Here is a 20731-nt window from a genome sequence, read left to right as displayed (position 1 = left end):
TGGCGAAGTAGACAGGCCAATCCTTTTTAATTAATCACTTTAATCATCATCGTTCGATCGACTCGTTTAAAGAAGTTTAGTGTTGTCGCTAAAATAATCAGCTGGCGAGTATCCTACCACCGTATCATTCGAACCCCTAGCGAAACTATCGATCTTTCTCTCTCTCTCTCTCTTTCTCTTGCTTTTCCTCTTTATCCTCCTTCTGGTCCCCCTTTTTCTCGGAGATAAGAGGCACTTTTAGAGAATGCTCGTTCGCGCCCTGCTCTCCCCGGCCCGATGTACTGATTCTCTGTGCCTGGGTTTATCCAGTGACCACCCCGTTGACGAAACCAGCACGGAGAAGCTCCGCCGCCGACGAAAGCTGCCTCAGTCAGAACGCGGTGCACCCAACATCGACGACGTCCAGTCATTATACCACACCGTCGCCACCACAGCATCCACAGTCACACGGTGGGTGGATTTCCATCATTCGTCGACAATTCTTGCCACCCACGGATGATCCCTCTCTCCCTTGTATGCGAATGATCCATCATCTCTGTGCTAATTATTCGAAAGACTACGGGATTCGTGGTCGTCGATTACCCTGATGTGTATGTGTATGTTGGGACGATTTGTTTCTTTCTTTCTAATCAGGCCACCTAATGAGGTAGCCAAAATTTCGAGGATGTTCGTCGTAGAAAGAGGTTCGAATCCATATAGGTAATCGTCGTCTTGATCTTGAAAGATTTCGAAATTCGTTAGATTCATTCTCATTGTAGATGGGCAACTGATCGTTGACAGATTCAGCTGTTATTTCGGTTTTATATGAATTTCAGGTGACTTTCAAAGCGGACCAGGCCGGCCTATAGAGGAGATGAACGTCAGGATAGATCAACTGTCGCGACAGGTGTCCTCTCTGGAACACTCGATGGGAGAGAACATTAGATTGATCCTAACGCTGCTCCAGCAGACCCTTAATTCGTCGAGGGAGAGCTCCAGCATCGAGATGATGCCTGGAACAGCACCAGCCGGACCTGCTAAGCAAAGTAGTAGAGCCCCGGCACTGGTCCAACGGTCAGCCAGCGAACCACAACCCCCGACTGCTCCGCCGTCGAACAATGGAAACGGAAAGCTTCAGCCTAGCTCGTCCCACGGTTTGTTTAGGTAATTCTTTTGTATTTGATCTTTCGTATAATCTTGTCGATCAGACGATCACACGTGAGAAAGATTATTATTAATTAGTCGTGGATATAATGAATTTGAAATGCGAATGATGGATTACAGTGAACTTTCGTTATGTTGCCACAATTTCTGAGCAATTTCAGTCCCACCATCATAGCCTACGAAAATAATATTATTTTATATTCCTTTTCCTCTCCAACTGAAAATTTGGAAAGACAGATTTTGCACTCCTATCCCCTTCCCGCGGCAATATAACGAGGTATATACAGGGTGTTCGACAACAAGTGGGTTTAAGTGGTGATTCTAGGAATCAAAATAAGACGTAAATCAAGAATAACGAAATAGCGTTTGCGGCTTTGTTTTCCAGTAATTAACATTTAAAAATTCGAGTAAAAAGCGCCTGAAACCTGCAACCTGCCCAGCACCGACGACTGAACGTCAGGTCAGCAGGGGTCGGTACAGTCATAACCAAGAATCATTGAATAGTACAGAGTGATTCTTAGAGGTGTGCGAGTACTCGTAATTTACAAGCCGAGCTGAACTCGCTTCGATTGTTCGAGCCGAGTCGATCGCTTGAATTTGCCGAGCTACTCGAAATCGACGAACTGTTTGATATAAAAGCGAGCTACTCGAATATTCGAGCCCTTGTGAAACTTCGATTTACGAGGGCTCGAATATTCGAGTAGTTCGATTTTTTCGAGTAGTTCGTCGATTTCGAGTAGCTCGGCAAATTCAAGCGATCGACTCGGCTCGACCGACCGATCATTGTTCGACTCGAAATTCGAGTACTCGAATAAATCGAGTACTCGCACACCTCTAGTGACTCTCTCGCAACGCAACACAAAAGCCGTGCCGCACAATGGAACCCCTGCTGTTCCGTTTCTTGTCTTCGTCTCAGCCATAAACACACACAAAGCAGTTTTGAGTCTGGCGATATGGCCCCTGGGTCTCTTTACCCGCAAAAACAGCAGGGTTCCATTGTGCGGGACGGCTTTTGTGTTGCGTTACAAGAGAATCACTCTGTAGAAACTTACCTCGTGCTATTCTGTTTCTCGGTACTGCAGCATTCGGATTTCTCTTCTTGGTTATGACTGTACCTACCCCTGCTGACCTGACGTTCAGTCATCGGTGCTGGGCAGGTTGCAGGTTTTAGGCGCTTTTTACTTTTTAAACGTTAATTACTGGGAAACAAAACGTTTGATTTTCGTCTTATTTTCATCCCTAGAATCACCCTTTAAAAAATCTTCCACCTGTTGTCAAACACCCTGTATAAATATTTTTAAAAAAATGTTCGAAATTTTTTAATTAAAATCGTAATCATCTTACTCACACGATATCGTATAGCATTAGTCTATTTGTCATAACAGAAGTAACATGTGTCTCTTCTGTTTCTATTTTTCTCAGTGTATCTCTGTTTCTATCACTGTTTCTCTGTCTTCTTTTTTTTGTTCTACCTGTCTTTCCTACTTTCTATCCAAATCAATACGATCGATTTCGACAAAATGTAGAGACGATCGTGTTGTTAAATCATTCTCTCTCTTTCTCTTTCTCTCTCTCTCTCTCTCTCTCTCTCTCTCTTTCTCTATCTATCTCTCTGTATACGTGTGTATGTGTGTGTATATTTGTTTTTCTGTTACTTTCTCAAGTAGAAAATGATTCTGTTTTTCCTAGGAAGTAATCGATGTTTTTATTCTTGGAAAGCTTTCTTTCGAAATCCCTGGATCAGTTGCATTTGATTTCGGCGTCTTTTATTTTGGAAAGGTTGGACAAGTTCCGAAGGTGACCATACTCTCTCATACTCTTCTTTGAAACCCTTTTGCGAGCAGTGTCGCGCAAGTAGAAACGAAACAGGATTAACCATGCAAATGATTGTAAAGCTGCTAGAAATTCGTTGCTAATTTATTTCTATTTATTGGTATCGTAAGTAAAGTATCAATTTGATATCTTGTTTCATTTTGTCTCGCTCTATTTCTATGTTTCTCCGCGTCAGCGATCCCCGTTTTCTACCCAATTAGTTATCTGTAATTTTTTCAATTAGAGAACGATACAATTGACATCGACATTTACTTGAACAATCGTTACGAAACGATCTTGGAATGGTTCTCTTTAATTCTTCTTTTCATTTTTCAAACACTAGCGGTAGAACTTTTGTTAGCCTACACCGTGAGCGATTATTTACCCCTAAGTATATTGCTAGTCCGACTTTCCTTTAACCCCATTTTTTAGAATATCGATCAAGCATTTTACACACGACGCGTGCGTAGACGATTTGATTTTGTTTGTTTGCGACATTGGCACGTTTTCGAAGCTTGCCGATGAATACGCGAAGAAAACCGTGTCGTTTTCTTTGTATCATCAACGACGACACTTTTTCGAAAGAAAATTTCCAAAAACATCGCGTCTCTTTTTTCGACACTTTAGAACGAACACAATTAGTTGATGCTTAGAATTAGTGTTGATAAGATTCGAGAATAGAATACTAATTCATCGAACATATAAAACTGAAGAAATATTAAGCAGTTTGTTAAACGTGTCAAAATGATTTGACAGATAGTTTCTTTACATAACAGTTTTTAATGTTTCATTCGCTTCGACTGCAATTCACACGACACTGAGATCACCCTTTACACACCTTAACGATACTTCCCTTCGTAGCTACTTGAAAATATCCCATCATAATGGATAGAGGTAAGAGATACAATTAGTAGATGATTCCCGCGAGTATGATCCGCCACTCTGTAGGACATAAGTTTCCATTAGTGCACAAGCATACACAGTACTGTATTGCTAGTTTCGTTTAGAAAACTCCGGTATAGTCTCGATAGTTTAATCGTTTATTGCTCGACTAAACATTTAGCTATTTCAGTAAAAGTAAAAAAGAAAACTATCGAGATTCTACCATGTACCATTTAGTCAACTAACGAGAAGAGCTCCCCAAGTGTTACGCTCAATTATTAATTAAACTTTGTCACTGTATAGATTTCTTCAAGCTGGACATACTTGTACTCCATTTTGTTAAAATGAATTAAATTAATTACTTCTTATATTAAACAATTAATTAAAATTAATTATTCCTTATATTCTAAAGTCTAACACATTTACACATACAAACAGTTAAATACCTGGATTCAAATCTAAGGATTCCTAGTTCGAATCTCGGTTACCTATTTTTTTCTTTTTTTTTTTTAAATTGGTCCAAATTTTTTAACCCTTATAAAATGAACTTGGCCCATTTTCAAAATAAACGGCTCACCTAATATTAATATCTTTTAAACAATTATACGTCCACCTTCAAAATGGGGTGTATGCGTATTCAGCTTGAAGAACTCTATCTAGTAACAAAGTTTAATTAATAAATGAACGTAACGCTTAGAAAATTCCCCTCATAAGTGAGAACTCGCGCGTATCTTGTTTGAAGGAAATATACGGAACACGTGGAATAAATCGAGAACAATAATGTCGATGTCAGATCGTCGCTGTTACGTAAGGAGTCCCAATCAGACAGATTTGCGACACTGTTCGGGACACTTAGAGGAATTAGACGCCTACCGAATCCTCTTGTACATAATCACGTGCTTCAAGTATATTTCGCTGCTAGTCAGAGCGGTACCGAACGGCCGCAGCTCACGCCTTGTCATATGATTTAATCCTCCTTTGAATGTCCATCTGTAGCAGACCACCGACGAGAGATCCGACGTCAACGTCCTCAGGTACATCTCGATTAACGGTGACGTCGGACACGTCGGCGTTGGCGACGGCCCTGCAAACGGCGTTGAACGGTAGAACCGCGCCCACCAGGTCGCAAAGTCAACCCGTCGACCTGGCTGTACCACCCAACACGCAACAGGCTCAGCTGCCACACGCCTGGCACAGTCAACCTGCTGCGTTTAGGAGAGGAGAGTTCAGGAGCGGGTAAAACTCGATTCTCTTTTTCACTGTTTCAAACGTGGCCATCCGATAATTAGTAGAAATGAACGTGTGCGGTCAGAAGATGAAATTTCAAAAATTTCAAATTTCAATTTCCTGTCTTACTTATTTCTTCTGACTTACCTGGATTTAAGAGAAATTCAAGGGTGTTGCATTACACTGAACAAAATCAATTCGCAACTGTTTTCATCTCTGAATTAAATAATAAATTATTGAATAGTCGCATAGTACACCGAGTTATCCAACGTCTTTGAGACGACAACTGAACTTTGTTTTAAAGGAGATTAAAGGAGAAACATATATTAATAATTTTAATTTCAGAAGCAAAATTTTATACAGGGTGTTCGACAACAGGTGGGCAAAATTTTAAGGGGTGATTCTAGGGATCAAAATAAGACGTAAATCAAGAATAACGAAATAGCGTTTGCGGCTTTGTTTTCCAGTAATTAACGTTTAAAAATTCGAGTAAGAAGCGCCTGAAAGCTGCAACCCGCCCAGCACCGACGACTGAACGTCAGGCCAGCAGGGGAAGGTACAATCATAACCAAGAATCGTTGAATAGTAGAAACTTACCTCGTGCTATTCTGTTTCTCGGTACTGCAGCATTCGGCTTCGGTTCTTGATTATGACTGTACCGACCCCTGCTGACCTGACGTTCAGACTTCGGTGCTGGGCGGGTTGCAGGTTTCAGGCGCTTTTTACTCGAATTTTTAAACGTTAATTCCTGGAAAACAAAGCCACAAACGCTATTTCGTTATTCTTGATTTCCGTCTTATTTTGATCCCTAAAATCACCCCTTAAAATTTTGCCCACCCGTTGTCGAACACCTTGTATATTTAACTCTTTTAATTTCCAGATATTTAACTAATTAAAAATTTTTCAATTAACCCTGATACTAAAAGTACAAAATTTTACTTTATTAATTAAAATTAAAAAATTTCATTTATATTACTATATTTATAAATTAAATTGATTATTTCTTAAAATTGACAGGTACAGCTCGTTCAACAAACGTTCAGAGCCAGAAGGTGAAGATCCATGGAGCTGTGTGGTGTCCGTCTCGGATCGAGGAGCTTCTCAACGTCCCCGGAGTAGCGAGTCTCGTAAAGAACCAACGAATCATCGGGGTTCGAGCAATTTGGCATCGGCTCAACGTTCCGAGAGCAGACAACCGGGTCAGGATGGCAGCGGTCAGCCATCGAGTGGCCGGCAGGAGTCCTCGAGGCAAGCCAGCGAGGATATATCCTGGGAGTTCACGATAAACGAGGCGCCGATCGCGAGATTAGAGTCATTGGACGAGCTCGATCAGGATCACGGTAGTTAAGGCCAAGGTTAGCCACTTCCTTTTGATGCACTCTCGGCTCATTTGCGACTGAAACGCGATACGTGTCGATGCGATCGATTATAAACGATCATTCGGATGGCTGTGGACTCCTTCCGTTCCCTTTTTGAAGGATTTAACGAAGGTGGCGCCAGGATGGCAATCGTATCTGGCTGCTCGATATTCTTCTAGCGAATCTCCTCTCATTTCACACCCGTCGTTACTAAGCCTATCTTTCCCTTTAAATCACCCTCGATCGTTTCTTTTTCTACTGATATTAAAACGAAGCGTTTAATATTTTAAGTAGAACTATGCATCTTCTGAAAACGAAAACGTCCGATGTTCTTTCTATCTAAAGACGTTTTCCACGCATACTGCGTTACTAATTATAGGGGAAGGGCGGGTAGCCCCGGACACTTGAATAAAATACAAAAAAAACATAGAAGCAATCAATTTTAATCAAATTTCTCTTTCAGGGTCTTTCTGATTCATTATATCTTAAAGAAAAACATATTTCTTAAATAACTGTAGAACAACAAGCAATAAACTGGAACCCCTGTTTTTACTCAGTCGAAAAAATGGCGGGTAGCCCCGGACACTTGAATAAAATGCAAAAAAAACATAGAATCAATCAATTTTAATCAAATTTCTCTTTCAGGTAATAAATATAGGGTCTATCTGATTCATTATATCATAAAAAAAAATATATTTCTTAAATAACTTTAAGACAACCAGCAATAAACTGGAACCTCTGTTTTTACTCATTCGAAAAAAGGCGAGTAGCCCCGGATATCATTTATTTTCACATATTCTTACAAATATCACAACAATAGTATAAATCGGATTCATTAATACTTGTACATTGTTCATGTGCCCAATTTTTACATTGATAGCATTGTATCCAATCTTCTTCGAATGTCTCTCCACAAAGGATGCATCGGGTCTCCTCTTGATTTTCTTGATTGAAAACATTTATTTTTCGTTTTGCTTTGCTTTGATTATTTTTTATAGTTCTCCTACTTTTCGCAATAGTTTCATCCTTATAGGGAGACGATGTCAAAATTTCACTTCGCTGTGTTCTTCGTGAACGAGATGTGAAGCGTTTTTTGGAAGCATCAGGCAATGGTGAAATCAATTGAATTGCTTCTGTTACATTGCTCGTTGAGGCTGTAAGTTCAGAAGAAGATTCTGTGGAAGGCGTCCTTGTAGAAAAGTGATTGACGAATTCTGATTCTTGAATTGTTACATCAGTCATGGAAGCAGGTAAAAAATCGAGATCACTGAAAATGTTACGATCGAAGGGATAAATTCCTGTGCACCGAAATCCGTTCTGTGCTATTTCAAGTCTAGCTGCTTTACTAAATGCAACGTCAACAAGTGTAGCAATATCGTAATCAGTAATTCTTGCTCCAGGATTTCTTCGCATCCATACAGCACTTGCCGAAGCATATGATGTTTTAAAAGGCTTGAAAAACGTCCTATCAAGCGGTTGGAGTTTGTGTGTCGTGTGTGGCGGAGTGCTAAGCATATGAATGCAATTTTTACGAGCATATTCTATTACAGCTAACTCTTTATGGCTAGCATGCCCATCTAGAATTAGAAGGACTGGGGTTTCCTTTGTAGGTTGCACATGTTGTTTGAAATGCTCCAACCACTGCAAAAATATGTCCCCATTCATCCACCCGCTTTCATGTGGAATAGCAATGCTATCGAGTGGAGCTCCTATCATTAATCGACCAAACTTATCCATCTTTTTTCTTGGAAAAATAAACAGAGGTGGCACAAAATGGCCAGTAACATTCATTGCGAACATTACTGTGATATTTTTACCTCTTTCTGCAGAAGTTAATTTTCCAACTTGTTTTTTCCCTTTGAAAGACAAAACTTTGCCATTTTTATGGACATTGGAAATACCTGTTTCATCTGCATTGTAAATTCGCGAAGGAGGAAAATTATATTTTTCTTGAAGCTGCTGAAGTTGATCGTAGAAACGATCTACTTGTGGTTTATTAAACCCAACTGCACGCGAAATGCTTGTTGATTCAGCAATTCTCAGAACAACATTTGGATATTTTTTCTGAAAACCATATAAGAAATCTTTCCCCGCCATTCCTTTCTCCTTGTTAAATCGGTGAGGAATTTTGAAATATTCTGCCAAGTCGAAAGCTAGTTTTAAAAACTCGAATCTAGTTAATGGCATTAGGCGGTTGTCCAAATCTCTGATGTGGTTGCACAATTGCAATGAAAAATTGTCGTCAAATGTTGACTCAAACCGTCCTAATTTTGGTTTAAAGGTCATTTCATTACCGCTTTTTAATGCCTTTATTCGATCATGGAGAGTGCTACGCGGCACATCATATTTATTTGCGGCCAATCTTACTGTTAATTTGCCCTCCATAACGCTTAAAACAGCCGCTTTCACCTTATGTTCATTCCAGTTGCCTCTATTGCTAGTTCGTCCCTTAAATTGTGGCATTTCTATAACCGTACGCTAAAAAAAATATGTTTATATTATTAAACGCGTTAAAGTAGTATAAATTGAACCTTAACAAGGTTCATTAAAGTGTCCGGTGGTACCCGCCGTGTTAGTGTCCGGGGCTACCCGATTGACTTCATCCAACATTTTTGCCATTTATTTATACAATATGAAAGGAATTTAGCTAAATGTTTCAGAATCTTAAAATGTATGAAATTATTAATACTAGAATTAGTAAAACATGTAACAGTACTTACCTTTAATAGGTAATAAGCGTTAACGAAATTTGATGGTCTCTGTAAACTCACCTTTAGCGAAACTAAAACTGATATAATCACCTAATTTGCTTGGCGTGCATACAATTACTGGTTTGCAATTGTTTTTCAAGCATAGGAGCCATACTGTCATATGGCATTTGTATTTCTATATGACGTAACAATAGAGATATCAAAATGTCCGGAGCTACCCGCCGTCCGGGGCTACCCGCCTTTCCCCTAGTTATCAAGCACGATCACGACGAATTAGTAACTTTCAGTACTCGTTCGAATCACTTAACAATTCAGTTCGAGAATCGTTAGAAGAACATCGATCGTCATGCGATCAGCAATATCGACGATGTAGTACAAGACGTGCGAAGAGCGAAAAGACGAAAGAAAAGGAACGAGAATCGAAAGCACGAGCGGCGTTTCAGAATGTTGTACACATATACACAAGGACACATATATTATATATATTATATATATATCGTCGAAGTTTCTATTCGTATTGCTGCTATTTCCTTCGAGCGATTTTTTAATTAAATTAACAGACACATAGACACGCGTATACATTATCCTCTCGAGGCGATGCTGATGATTTCATAAATATAGGAACGAGACACGATGAAGGAAGAAGGGAGGAGATGAATTTTCAATAAATAAATACCACAAAACGTTACAAATGAAAGTACAGATTAAGAGAAACGTGAGGGAAAAACGTATGAAACGGTGCGGCTCGTGAATGTTTCTCAAGTATTAAAGTCCTTCGCGTCACGGTGAACACGTAGCTAATTTGAAAATTTAAGGATATATCGACTGAAAGCACCTTCTTTTTTTAAATGCTTATAGACGATACGTTTAAAGCGAGACGAGTTGTACGATTTGTTCACAGGGGAATCGTATCGATTGCGATCTTTGGGAGATATCATACATGTGTAAGATTAAATAAACGAAGAAGGGCATTGTCGAGAGGCAAAACAATGAATTATTAACGACGGAAGGAGTATAAATTGAAACAAAACAATTCTGAGTGCCACCTACGAGTTAAAACTGCAATGTCCTTTATACAGACAACCAAAGAACAAAACCTAAGTAAATAAATAAATAAATAAATAAATAAATAAACGATTAAAGTGAAAATACGAAAGGCAAGCGAGACATGGAAAATTATTGCGGAGAAAATTTAGATAATTACTAATATTCTTACTATTATTATTATTATTGTTATTATTATATTATATTATATTACATTATTATTGCCATAATGTAGGGAAGATACGTAAGCGCGATGGGAAAGAGGCGAAGAATTATAATACCGATGGTATTTTAAAAAATCATTCAAGAAAAAGGAGATGAGAATTACAATTGCCTGGGCAATAATGGTATATAAATATATATATATATATATATGTGCGTGTGTACGTATATACATTCGTGCTTGTGTATGCGTATACACGTTGTAAAAAAATTTTTTACAAGATATCTCGAATTAATTCATTGCTCCTAAGCGTACGTTGGTTTCTCTTCCTCTCTTTTCGTTCTCGACCTCCCGAATTTAATTTTTCACTCACCCCTCGCCCACCCACCCTGTTGGCGATTTATCGCACAGTGATAAGGGTGATATTCGACGATCGATAGTCCTCGATCATTCCCAAATTCATTTGGAAGATTCTTTTCAATTTGTTGCTACGAATCATTTGTTGTAATTAAATTTTGTAATTCGAATCAATGATGAAATTATAAAAATTCATTTTTAATTATATATATCGTTCATGCTACCGCGATCAATTTGTTGTATTACTGACTTATTGTACAATTGTTCATTTTCGTAGAAAACTAGGGAAAGCCTCGATCGAGGATCGTATCGATCAATCACTGATCTATTCGTTCGTTGCTCAGTATTTTAGGCTGTAAATGAATACCGATACATTCGATGTAACGATTTAAACGACTCGCAGTTACATTGTAACGGAAGGAACAGGCGACGCAGCGCTAATGGGAGACAGCTTTTTAATTAACATATAGCGACTATCTTTGATTATTATTACTATCAGTAGTACACGCAGCACACGTGGATTTCCGGCACTTAGACACGCGATGAAACGGGATTTATTGTTCTAACGGATGTTCAACGTGGTTCAAAAGAAAAGAGGGCAACAGTGATTAGAATAATCATTTTCTTTTTTTCTTTTTTAAAGATCGATGCACAAGTGCAGAATCCAGTTTTAACCCTCGGATGGCGGACCATGGAGACAGGCCCAATTTTAATTTAGTTTTGTATTTCATGTTATTTTAATTTTCCAAATAATATTAGATAGCAAATGGAAATCCTCAATTTAAAAATGATCTATTTTTGTGCTAGATAATTAGCCCCCGGACCGCGGACCATGGGGAGAGCCCCAATTTTAATTTAATCCTGTATTTTATATTATTTTTATTTTACACTGCACTTTCAAAAATTATTCTTCCAATATACGACAATTGTTTTTCGTTCAAAAATTATACATTTATATGTTTTGTATATTTGGGTCACGATTGGCCCAGGATCCGCTGTTCAAGGGTTAGATTGAAACGCATAAAAAGGAACCAATATTTTTCTTTAATAAATGTTCGATCAACTGTCACTGCTGGTCTCGTTTCAATATATCTTATGAAATTCGATGAACGACGCAGAGTCGGATAAGAAATGAAACGTCCGTCGCATCATTTTCAAGAGACTTTAGTTAAAACCTGTCATGATTCAGTCCGTACCGTTTTAACATCGAATTTTTGCAAAGATTTTTTGGAGATAACACGATGAAAGATGGACGCAAGTTTTGTAACGTTTGAAATATGTCGTTGCAACGAAACGAGAGCAAAATGTACGATTCCGAATGAATTAATTAATGCGATGAGATAAATGATTGTTCCGCTCTCTTTATTTTCACCGCAAAAGAATCTCAAAACCGAGAGAATCAATTATCGTCGATTTTCAAATTTTCATAAATTAAGCACGAAATTTCTTGCTGTGCTTGTCACGCTGAAGGTTTTCAGAATTCGCTGGTAGAATGAAATAACGCGTGCAACAATTTTTCAAATTTCTGATTGAAAGTTAATCGTTCATTTTTGTTCATCTTTTCAAGTGCACACTCGCTGAAATATATTAGAAGATATTATAATCTTCATCGAATTTACCTCTCGCTTTTGAATTCTACCGCGGTCGACGCACGAGAGGAAGAGCAAAGGGAAGAGAGAAAATGGTTTAAAAATGATATTAATCCTGTTAGGATCAAGATCGAGCCGTCACGAGCTGGCTGTGTGACGGATACTTCATTAAGGGTGATCCTTGATTAATTTACAGCCACGTTGTTCATTAGAAAGGCTGTCTTCTCGAGACAAACATCAAGGTCCTTCCAAAATTAATTAATTAATTAGAAATTTCTCCATTTGTATTTAGTTAATTTAGCGATTCTAATTTATTCCCATAATTTATTGTATCTTGAATGAATAAATTACTTCGTTAATTTTAAGGATTCTTGCGTTAATTTATATCGACGTTACTATAATATTACTCGAGAAAGGGTTGTAAATAATGAAGTAACAAGCAATACTAAATGCTCGAGAAGGAAGATCAAGGATCATCCATCGTGAATGTGTTTTTCATTTGTAATGCGATCGAAGAAAATGTGGAATATGCTCAAAGAAAAAAGAAGAAAGAAAGAGAACGATAGAATCCTATCCGCGGTAGATGAATTTACCCACGTCTTTTTCCCAGATCATGCAATTTAAAATTGTTCTGTATTTACGAGATAATCTTGGATCGTATCGATTATTATAAAGGTGAGCGCACTGATTTGTAACACGTAACAAAAAGAACATTTCGGATGAATGAATGTATGAAAGGGTGAAAGAGAAAGGGGGTTGAAAAAGAAGAGAGTAAGATAGAGTGAAAGACGAAATGATTTTTATACCACCCCCTAAATCAATTCCTGCTCATCACCGAGCACCATCCGATTCAAATAAAATAACACGAGTGTCTTTATTCTGAACCCCCCCACCCAGTCTAGAAAGAATTATCGATGAAACGAGAGCATTCGCTTGAAAAGAAGATATCGCCTCGAATTTTTTTACAGCGTAGCTCGAATAAAAATGTTCGCATTCAACAAACTGTTCTCAATTTATTATTCCACTTTAGGTTGATCGAACTCGTATATTTAATTCTTTTATTTATATAAAAAGTGCTTTCCCTCGCATCGATGATGGTTTCTTATATCTTTGTTTTCGAAGAAAATTAGGGTTGTTTCAGAAAGAATCGTCCACGATTTGATCAGTGATTAGTTGAAGGTGGAGAACGGAAATAGAAATGAAACTCTGATAGAATTCTTCTTCGCAATAGTCTCCGATGAATGTTACATTGCAATAATAAATAATTTCAATGTCATCGATCATCTGACTACGCTCGATCAATTAAAGGGAATGGGTGGCAATGGTGGTACGAACAGGAAGTGGTAGAGGTGTCGATCCTTTCGAGAACGACTAAACTCATGTTACGTACCTATATAAGTTTTCGTATATTGCATAAAACTACGTTTGTTAAATATTTTCACTACGCCGACACGTATTCGTGTGCCTCACTACCCTCCTGCCACGTGTTATCCTACGATTTTACCTCATTCTCGCTGCACCAAAGGTGAAATTTTTGCGACTTTCGATTGAAATCAAACCTCGACAAACGACGCGGTCGTATTGAACTTAAAAAGAGAAAAAAAAAAAATGATAAACGATACACATTCGTTGTTAAGTATTATCAAATTGATTAAAGATCATGAAAGAGAGGAATGAATGAACTCTTCTTACGTACTACGTGTACACGTTATTATATACATATTATTTATTTGAAGAAACAGAGCGAGAGAGAATGGAATTACTGTATGAAGAGAACAAATTTGTATCTTCTTTTCCCACCTAGTTGCTTACATTTGTATACGGCAAGAATATATTAAAAGATTACGTGAGTAGTTTTTTAAAACGATCCAAAGAGTTTCCTTTTACACAATGACTCGTATCGCACTTATTTTACGTTTTTCATTTTTATATTTTTCCTTCAATTAGTAAAATTATTTATTGAATTCAATGACGAAGAACGAGAACTATGATTTTAAATTAAACTTATTTATTGGTGCAATTAATCCTAGATATACAGGGTGTTCGACAACAGGTGGGAGATTTTTTAAGGGGTGATTCTAGGGATCAAAATAAGACGAAAATTAAGACTGCCGAAATAGCGTTTGCGGCTTTGTTTTCCAGTAATTAACGTTTAAAAATTTGAGTAAAGAGTAGAGGTGTGCGAGTACTCGTAATTTACAAGCCGAGCTGAACTCGCTTCGATTGTTCGAGCCGAGTCGATCGCTTGAATTTGCCGAGCTACTCGAAATCGACGAACTGTTTGATATAAAAGCGAGATACTCGAAAAAATCGAACTACTCGAATATTCGAGCCTTTGTGAAACTTCGATTTACGAGGGCTTGAATATTCGAGTAGTTCGTCGATTTCGAGTAGCTCGGCAAATTCAAGCGATCGACTCGGCTCGACCGACTGATCATTGTTCGACTCGAAATTCGAGTACTCGGATAAATCGAGTGCTCGCACACCTCTAGTAAAGAGCACCTAAAACCTGCAACCTGCCCAGCACCGACGACTGAACGTCAGGTCAGCAGGGGTGGATATAGTCATAACCAAGAAGAGAAAGCCGAGTGCTGCACTATCGAGAAACAGAATAGCACGAGGTAAGTTTCAGTGGACTCAAAGGAAATGCTGCCACACCGTTATGAATGGACCCAATCCCTTTTCTCGACGGGGGTGCATACTTTAGCTGTGTCCATGAAAAGGTATCGATGACAAAAAAAGGACTTGGGCCACTTCATGCTATTGTGGCGGCACTTTCTTTGAGTCCACTAGCGAGAGGATCATTGGTTATCATCATAGCCATCCCTGCTGACCTGACGTACAGTCGTCGGTGCTGGGCAGATTGCAGGTTTCAGGCGCTTTTTACTAGAATTTTTAAACGTTAATTACCGGAAAAGAAAGCCGTAAACGCTATTTCGTCATTCTTGATTTTCATCTTATTTTGATCCCTAGAATCATCCCTTAAAAAATCCCCCACCTGTTGTCGAACACCCTGTATGCAATACATATATCTTGATTATAATTTTACGGTACTTTTATGTCATAAAGTTATGCGAAAAGATTCCATCCGATCAGAAAACTTACATTAGAAAGCAACAGTTTAATTGACATCCCATAAAATAAATTGCATTCAAAAGATTGTTTGTAGCAGACTTTGATCTATGTACATGCTATGAAAGTTCTAAACGCTTTTAGAACAGGGTAGAAGAGGAAGAGACATCCTTTTGTTTTCTCAATGCTGGTTCAAGATGCTGTTTACGTTTCACTCTACGGATGTAGGTGACGTTTGGCAGGATCGAGACACGACCATAATGACACAGCTGTTGCGTCCGCTTAAACCGTGAACGCGACAAGTGGAATGGTTGCTGGATTTGCTTAGAGGAAATCGATTTTGACGCTGCTTCATCGGTGAACTTGTCCTTGCGGATACTAATACGCCACCTGTAGATAAAATCAATGCTCGTATTAAAACAGGTGCACAAATTTTGGTACAAGTAGCATAAATTTTAATGAAACGTATACCGATTGTTCCAGCCTTCCTGACAGATCTTCCTAGTCGAATTGGTTCGATTTTGCAAGAACAAGACATTCTGCCATCTGTTCTCGAATTTCTTCGCCGTCAGAGGACTGGTGCTAGATTCTTGGAGGAGAAAATTCAGCAATTTCGCGAGAAATTTCTTGGCAAATCCATTCCTCAGAAAGAAGGGATGTTGCAACAGCTTCGAGCAACTAGGCCGTAATTCCGGATCCATGTGTAAACAATGAGCCAAGAAGTCAACCGCGATTGAATCCCAGTTAGGGAAGAGTTTACGGATCGAGGCAAATCCAGATCGAGGCATTCCTACCAACTCGTCCGCGCTCGTATGTCGCAACATTCGGCTAGGTCCACCGCCAATTAACGTTAGGTGCTTCGTACAAAGACCGCCTGCAAGTTAAAATGCAGGTAGTTACCTTCGGGTCCACCCCAAAATCCCGACGCCCAAAAGTTAAGGTGTCCTAACCTAAACCTAACTCTAACCCCCTTTTTTTTCGTGGGGGAAATCTTCCAGACACCCCCAGCCCTCCTGGGGAGGGGCCGGGGGGAGTGCCGGATTTTTACCGGATAAAACCCCCACGGTGACCCGCACTGGGCGTTGGAGAGGGCCCCGGGACCTCTTGCGAACACACCGGGACCCACCTAACCCTAACCCTAACCCTAACCTAACCTTACAAAAAGTTACACAGAACTAACCTAACCTAACCAAGAACACGGAGTTTTGGCTGTCCGAATTTTGGGCTGTCTGGATTTTGGGTGCCACCGGTTACTTTCAACCCCTGATCCCAACTCTGAGGATTCGCCGCTTACCAAGCGCTGTGGTGATCCTGTAGAGCTGATCGACGTCGCTCTCTCCAGGAAACAGAGGATCCCCGTTTACCATTTCCGCGAACAGGCAACCTGCAGCCCACACATCCACCGGTTTCCCATATCGTGGATCGCCAACCAAAAGTTCCGGCGCCCGGTACCATCGAGTTGCCACGTAATCGGTGCAAGATTCATTCGCTCCGTTCACCAGACGAGCAAACCCGAAATCGCACAACTTGATTACCCCGTTCGAAGATACCAATATATTCTCGGGTTTGACGTCGCGATGCACGATCTGATGGAAGAATACTTTCGTAAGTTCAAGTCTGTCGAACAGGAAAGCTTAACTTACATCATAATTGTGACAGAAATCTAAACCCCGAAGGACTTGGTACACGTGCTGTTTGGAGATTTCCCAGCCTAAACCGCCTCCTAGACGTTCCAATTCATCCAGCAAAGTGTGGTCAATGTACTCGAACACCAGATATAGTCGTTTCCTTCGACGAAATGCTTCGATCATATTTACCAGATTCTCGTGGCACAACTTCTATTAAAGAGAAAAGTAAAGCAAGCTAAAATGAACTAGAGCGAGATTAGCTCTAGAGCCAACTTTTTTTCGGCCATTTCCGGTCAGACTGGCTATTCGTTGAGATTTTAACCCACTAAACACAATGGCGCAAGAATTTTTTCGATAACTCTTACCGTTTGGCCTGTACAAAAGTAACAGAAAGTCTAAATGCTATAGCCCCCTTCTCAAGATTTTCAATCTTACAAGAGACATTACCCAATCGACACACGCCGATTTTGATGCCCTTTGAGTATGATATAGAACTGAAAAAAATATTTCACACGTATTTTTTTTATCGGCAATCGTCTATACTGAAGGGGTGAAAAAAATGACAAAAATAGATTATTTTTCAATATATTTTTTAAACAAATAAATTTATCCAAAAGGTAGTTACATAGAAAAATTTGCTGTTTAAAAACACACAAATTCCATTTTGAATTTTTCGCCTACACCTAATAGTTCCTGAGATATTCAAGAAAATATGTTTTCCAACCCCAACTTTGAGGGCTATTTTCACCCCTTCAGCATGGACGATTGCCGATAAAAAAAAATACGTGTCAAATATTTTTTTCAGTTCTATATCATACTCAAAGGGCATCAAAATCGGCGTGTGTCGATTGGGTAATGTCCCTTGTTAGATACGGGTTGGTTAATAAGTTAATGAGTCGATCAATGGAATGATATTGACTTACGTTTAGCATTCTGATCTCACGGTATGCCATTTTTCGCACCTGCAGATCGTCCTCCGTTTCCAGGAACCGTTTGATGGCCACCAGTTGTCCTGTCTCGTTATGTTTACATTTCATCACCACACCGTAGCTTCCTTCTCCTACGATCCCTATCGTTTCGTATTTGTCCATCTTCCTTTGAGCGCTGCAACAATTTCTCCCCTTCTTCTTCTCCTGTTTCTACGTCACTTTCATCTTTCCAATACAAGTTAGAAATTTATCGGGCTTTAATGCAACATCCTCGGACGGAATATAGTCGAATGTCATGCCTGATCGATATTCGACCGGCTCATCTTCTTATATTGAATCTAACAATTGATCTATATATTAGAAATGTAATTATTAAAAGATACACGAGCGAGTTTCGACAATCAATTTACGCTCTTTTATCATTCCATAATAAACATAAGGAAACAGTATAAAAGAAGCAACAGCGTTGGGTGCGCAAGCATGGCACTGCTTGTCGAAAAATAAGAAGTGAAGGAAGAAGAGAACCAACGTCGTCCGTGTCGACTCAGTCTCTTATACTGACTCCGTGCTGCAGAAAACTGCAAGTGGTACAAATGCTCGCGTAAAGAACCGCGAGGACTGTTCTCCGTTCGAAAGTAATTTCGTGCTGCTGTTCCGGAACATCGACGAAGAGGAGCGTTCCAATGATCATCTTTCGACGAAGCTAGAAGTAGTATGTAATCCCCGTTCCAATCGAGGCTAACTCTTGCTTTGAATAACAAAGTTGCTGGAGCCTTAACAGTTTGTGGCATGCAGCTCTTCGACCATAAATTCAGAACGAACCTTTTCCCTGATTTCGTTGACGCTCCTTTCGTTCTCTTCGTTCCTCTGCTTCTTTTCATAATTCTATTACAAAGAGTCGACACAGCGTTACTGACAGGAATCGACAGACTCTCGACAATCTGTAACTCCAGTTCTGTTATACCAGAGGGTAACGCAACGCCTTTTCGAGTGAAAGAAAAAATCAGATTTTTCTTCAACCTATCCGAAACAATGTGGTCGCTGAACGTCTTTCTGCTCGATTGTTCAGAGTTTCGAGTGGTAAACAGTCGTTGTTTCTGGCCGAATGCTCTCTGAATATAAATGCCACTTGCGGTCACCATGTACAAGGAATTCAAACACGTGGGATCGGTGTAGTACGTCCAACGAGCGGTCCATCGATTATTCTCAGAGTAAATTCGGAAGAATCTCTTCGACCAGAATCCTCCCTCGACGCTTTCACATCTAACGCTCAGCCAGCGACCACCGATCACCGCTGGAAACGATGGAGCTTGGTGAAACAAGGGTGGACTGGATTCGGTGGCACGAAACACGCTGCCACAAATCGGGCAATCAAGAGCCTGTAACGTTAGAAATGTTATAGATGCAAGCTGATATTTTATAGAAAAACTATTCGAATCACAGTCCTTACGGTATCAGCGCGTAACAACGCTGTGGATTGCAGCCGATTCGGAGTGCTTTCGGAACGAACGTTTCGAGTCAGTTCACCGAGTAATAATTCTACTCTTCTACGCTCTTTATCCGCTTGCTTTCGTCCTTTCGTCTCTACTCGAAGCAACCTGAGTTCGGTAAATTCGATGCCGAAAGATTCTAAGCAATCCAATGTATTTCTTCTTCTGGGTCGTAGTAAACGACTTTGGAGAGAATTCGAATTCAGTTCGTAATCGGTCGATGGAAAATCTGAGTGTTCATAAATAAGTTCTGCTATATATGGCCGCCATTTTGATTCAATACCCCCGCAACTCGAATTCATCTTGTGTCCAAATTTATGAGCGATCTGAAAACATACAGTCTTAAAAGAATATCTGCAGATGCTGCAAGCAAATGATAATTTACCTGTCTATTAAGCGGTATCATGTGAACTGAAATTAATTGGACATTCGCTTCTGTAGCACCTGGGACCGCGATTGAAGTTGACAAGATTTTGATAAAACCACGAGCTACCACGGTATACGTCGCGATGCTGCAAGATTCTTCTGCATAATGGTACTGCAACAGGAGGAACGTTCCATTTTCGAAGAAACTGTACTTTCTTATAATGTACTTGGAACCAGCCCGTGTCTCGCATCTAAAAAAGAATAATTTTTATTTGATTTTCCTTGTTAGATCAATAAATCATCGGGAAGATAGTTACTGCTCCGATAACCAAGTCGAGTGCAATCTATATGGGGTATTATCCGTAATAATTGTTCTATCTTCGGCAATGATCCTCTTCATCATTATCTCACACCGATCGTCTTCTCTTTCCGCTTCTAAACAAATTGCGGGATGAAATCCTAAAAATAGGAACGAAATAATTGTTGTTTTTTAACATCTGATTACTAATTCCTTTTTTTCTTAATTTTTTTTCGGGCTACTTCAGTTTTCCATGATCCATGATGGTAATTCATGGTAAAGGAAAAGAAAGAAAATAATTACATTCAATTCCTACCACGTTCGCATTCCCGTGTCTTTCTTGTTTTATTTACACTTTTGCTATCTTTTCGATTGGTATTCCAATCGAATCGACGGAAAGACGCGATGTTATGAGCTTCGTGATTTTATGCATTGAGCTAAGGAACGCGCATCAGTTATGGAAGAATAAAATTTCGCAAGCAAATATATTGATAAAATTATTGTAAAACTATTAATCGTCAAAAAATCATAGTTTGTTGAATATGGTACATTTAAATTTACTTACTCATCAAGAGACCCAGAATAGCGATAGCAATGATCGATGGCATGCCCGATCATTAATGCAGGACGTTTCCCTTTGTTAATGTAAATCAATGTACTAA

The 20731-nt window shown here is 39.3% G+C and overlaps 3 protein-coding genes across 14 annotated transcripts in view; 1 reads left to right on the top strand and 2 right to left on the bottom strand.

Annotated features, from left to right (window-relative positions):
• LOC114874382 (potassium voltage-gated channel subfamily H member 6) overlaps nt 1-6794 on the top strand; it is an 89586-nt gene extending 82792 nt beyond the window's left edge. For 6 of the 12 annotated variants that reach the window (XM_029183596.2, XM_029183587.2, XM_029183589.2 and 3 more), the window contains 5 exons: nt 310-450; nt 816-1143; nt 2863-2940; nt 4834-5073; nt 6082-6794. In XM_029183596.2, coding sequence (XP_029039429.1) covers nt 310-450; nt 816-1143; nt 2863-2940; nt 4834-5073; nt 6082-6412 — 1118 coding nt within the window. In that variant the 3' untranslated portion in view covers nt 6413-6794. Of the gene's footprint in view, nt 1-309; nt 451-815; nt 1144-2832; nt 2941-4833; nt 5074-6081 lie in introns of those variants that run through there. The other 6 variants (XM_029183597.2, XM_029183595.2, XM_029183585.2 and 3 more) reach the window with 5 other exon arrangements.
• An 8482-nt stretch (nt 6795-15276) lies between these two features.
• LOC114874349 (cyclin-dependent kinase-like 1) lies at nt 15277-18082 on the bottom strand. The gene is made up of 5 exons (XM_029183546.2): nt 17910-18082; nt 17002-17196; nt 16653-16944; nt 15830-16232; nt 15277-15748 (listed from the first exon to the last, which is right to left on the bottom strand). The coding sequence occupies exons 1-5, from the start codon at nt 18075-18077 to the stop codon at nt 15499-15501; spliced, it is 1308 nt and encodes a 435-aa protein (XP_029039379.1). The 5' UTR covers nt 18078-18082; the 3' UTR covers nt 15277-15498.
• Nucleotides 18083-18324: 242 nt separating this feature from the next.
• LOC114874378 (protein APCDD1-like) lies at nt 18325-20721 on the bottom strand. The gene is made up of 5 exons (XM_029183581.2): nt 20635-20721; nt 20089-20230; nt 19791-20022; nt 19366-19731; nt 18325-19294 (listed from the first exon to the last, which is right to left on the bottom strand). The coding sequence occupies exons 1-5, from the start codon at nt 20675-20677 to the stop codon at nt 18335-18337; spliced, it is 1743 nt and encodes a 580-aa protein (XP_029039414.2). The 5' UTR covers nt 20678-20721; the 3' UTR covers nt 18325-18334.
• Between the last annotated feature and the right edge of the window lie 10 nt (nt 20722-20731).

Source organism: Osmia bicornis, chromosome 10 (assembly GCF_907164935.1).
Source record: "Osmia bicornis bicornis chromosome 10, iOsmBic2.1, whole genome shotgun sequence".
Classification (NCBI taxonomy): Eukaryota; Metazoa; Arthropoda; class Insecta; order Hymenoptera; family Megachilidae; genus Osmia; species Osmia bicornis.
Note: the sequence above shows the minus strand (reverse complement) of the source record. Positions and strands in the feature narration are given on the sequence as shown.

Excerpts from the sequence above, each read along its gene's own strand:
- LOC114874349 (XM_029183546.2), bottom strand. The coding sequence starts at position 18,077 with ATGGACAAATACGAAACGATAGGGATCGTAGGAGAAGGAAGCTACGGT. Across the intron at positions 16,233-16,652 it reads CAGGATCACCACAGCGCTTG|GCGGTCTTTGTACGAAGCAC; the intron begins GTAAGCGGCGAA and ends TTTAACTTGCAG. Across the intron at positions 15,749-15,829 it reads CAGGAAGGCTGGAACAATCG|GTGGCGTATTAGTATCCGCA; the intron begins GTATACGTTTCA and ends TTTTATCTACAG.
- LOC114874378 (XM_029183581.2), bottom strand. The coding sequence starts at position 20,677 with ATGCCATCGATCATTGCTATCGCTATTCTGGGTCTCTTGATGA. Across the intron at positions 20,231-20,634 it reads TATTCTGGGTCTCTTGATGA|GATTTCATCCCGCAATTTGT; the intron begins GTAAGTAAATTT and ends TCCTATTTTTAG. Across the intron at positions 19,295-19,365 it reads CGTTGTTACGCGCTGATACC|GCTCTTGATTGCCCGATTTG; the intron begins GTAAGGACTGTG and ends CTAACGTTACAG.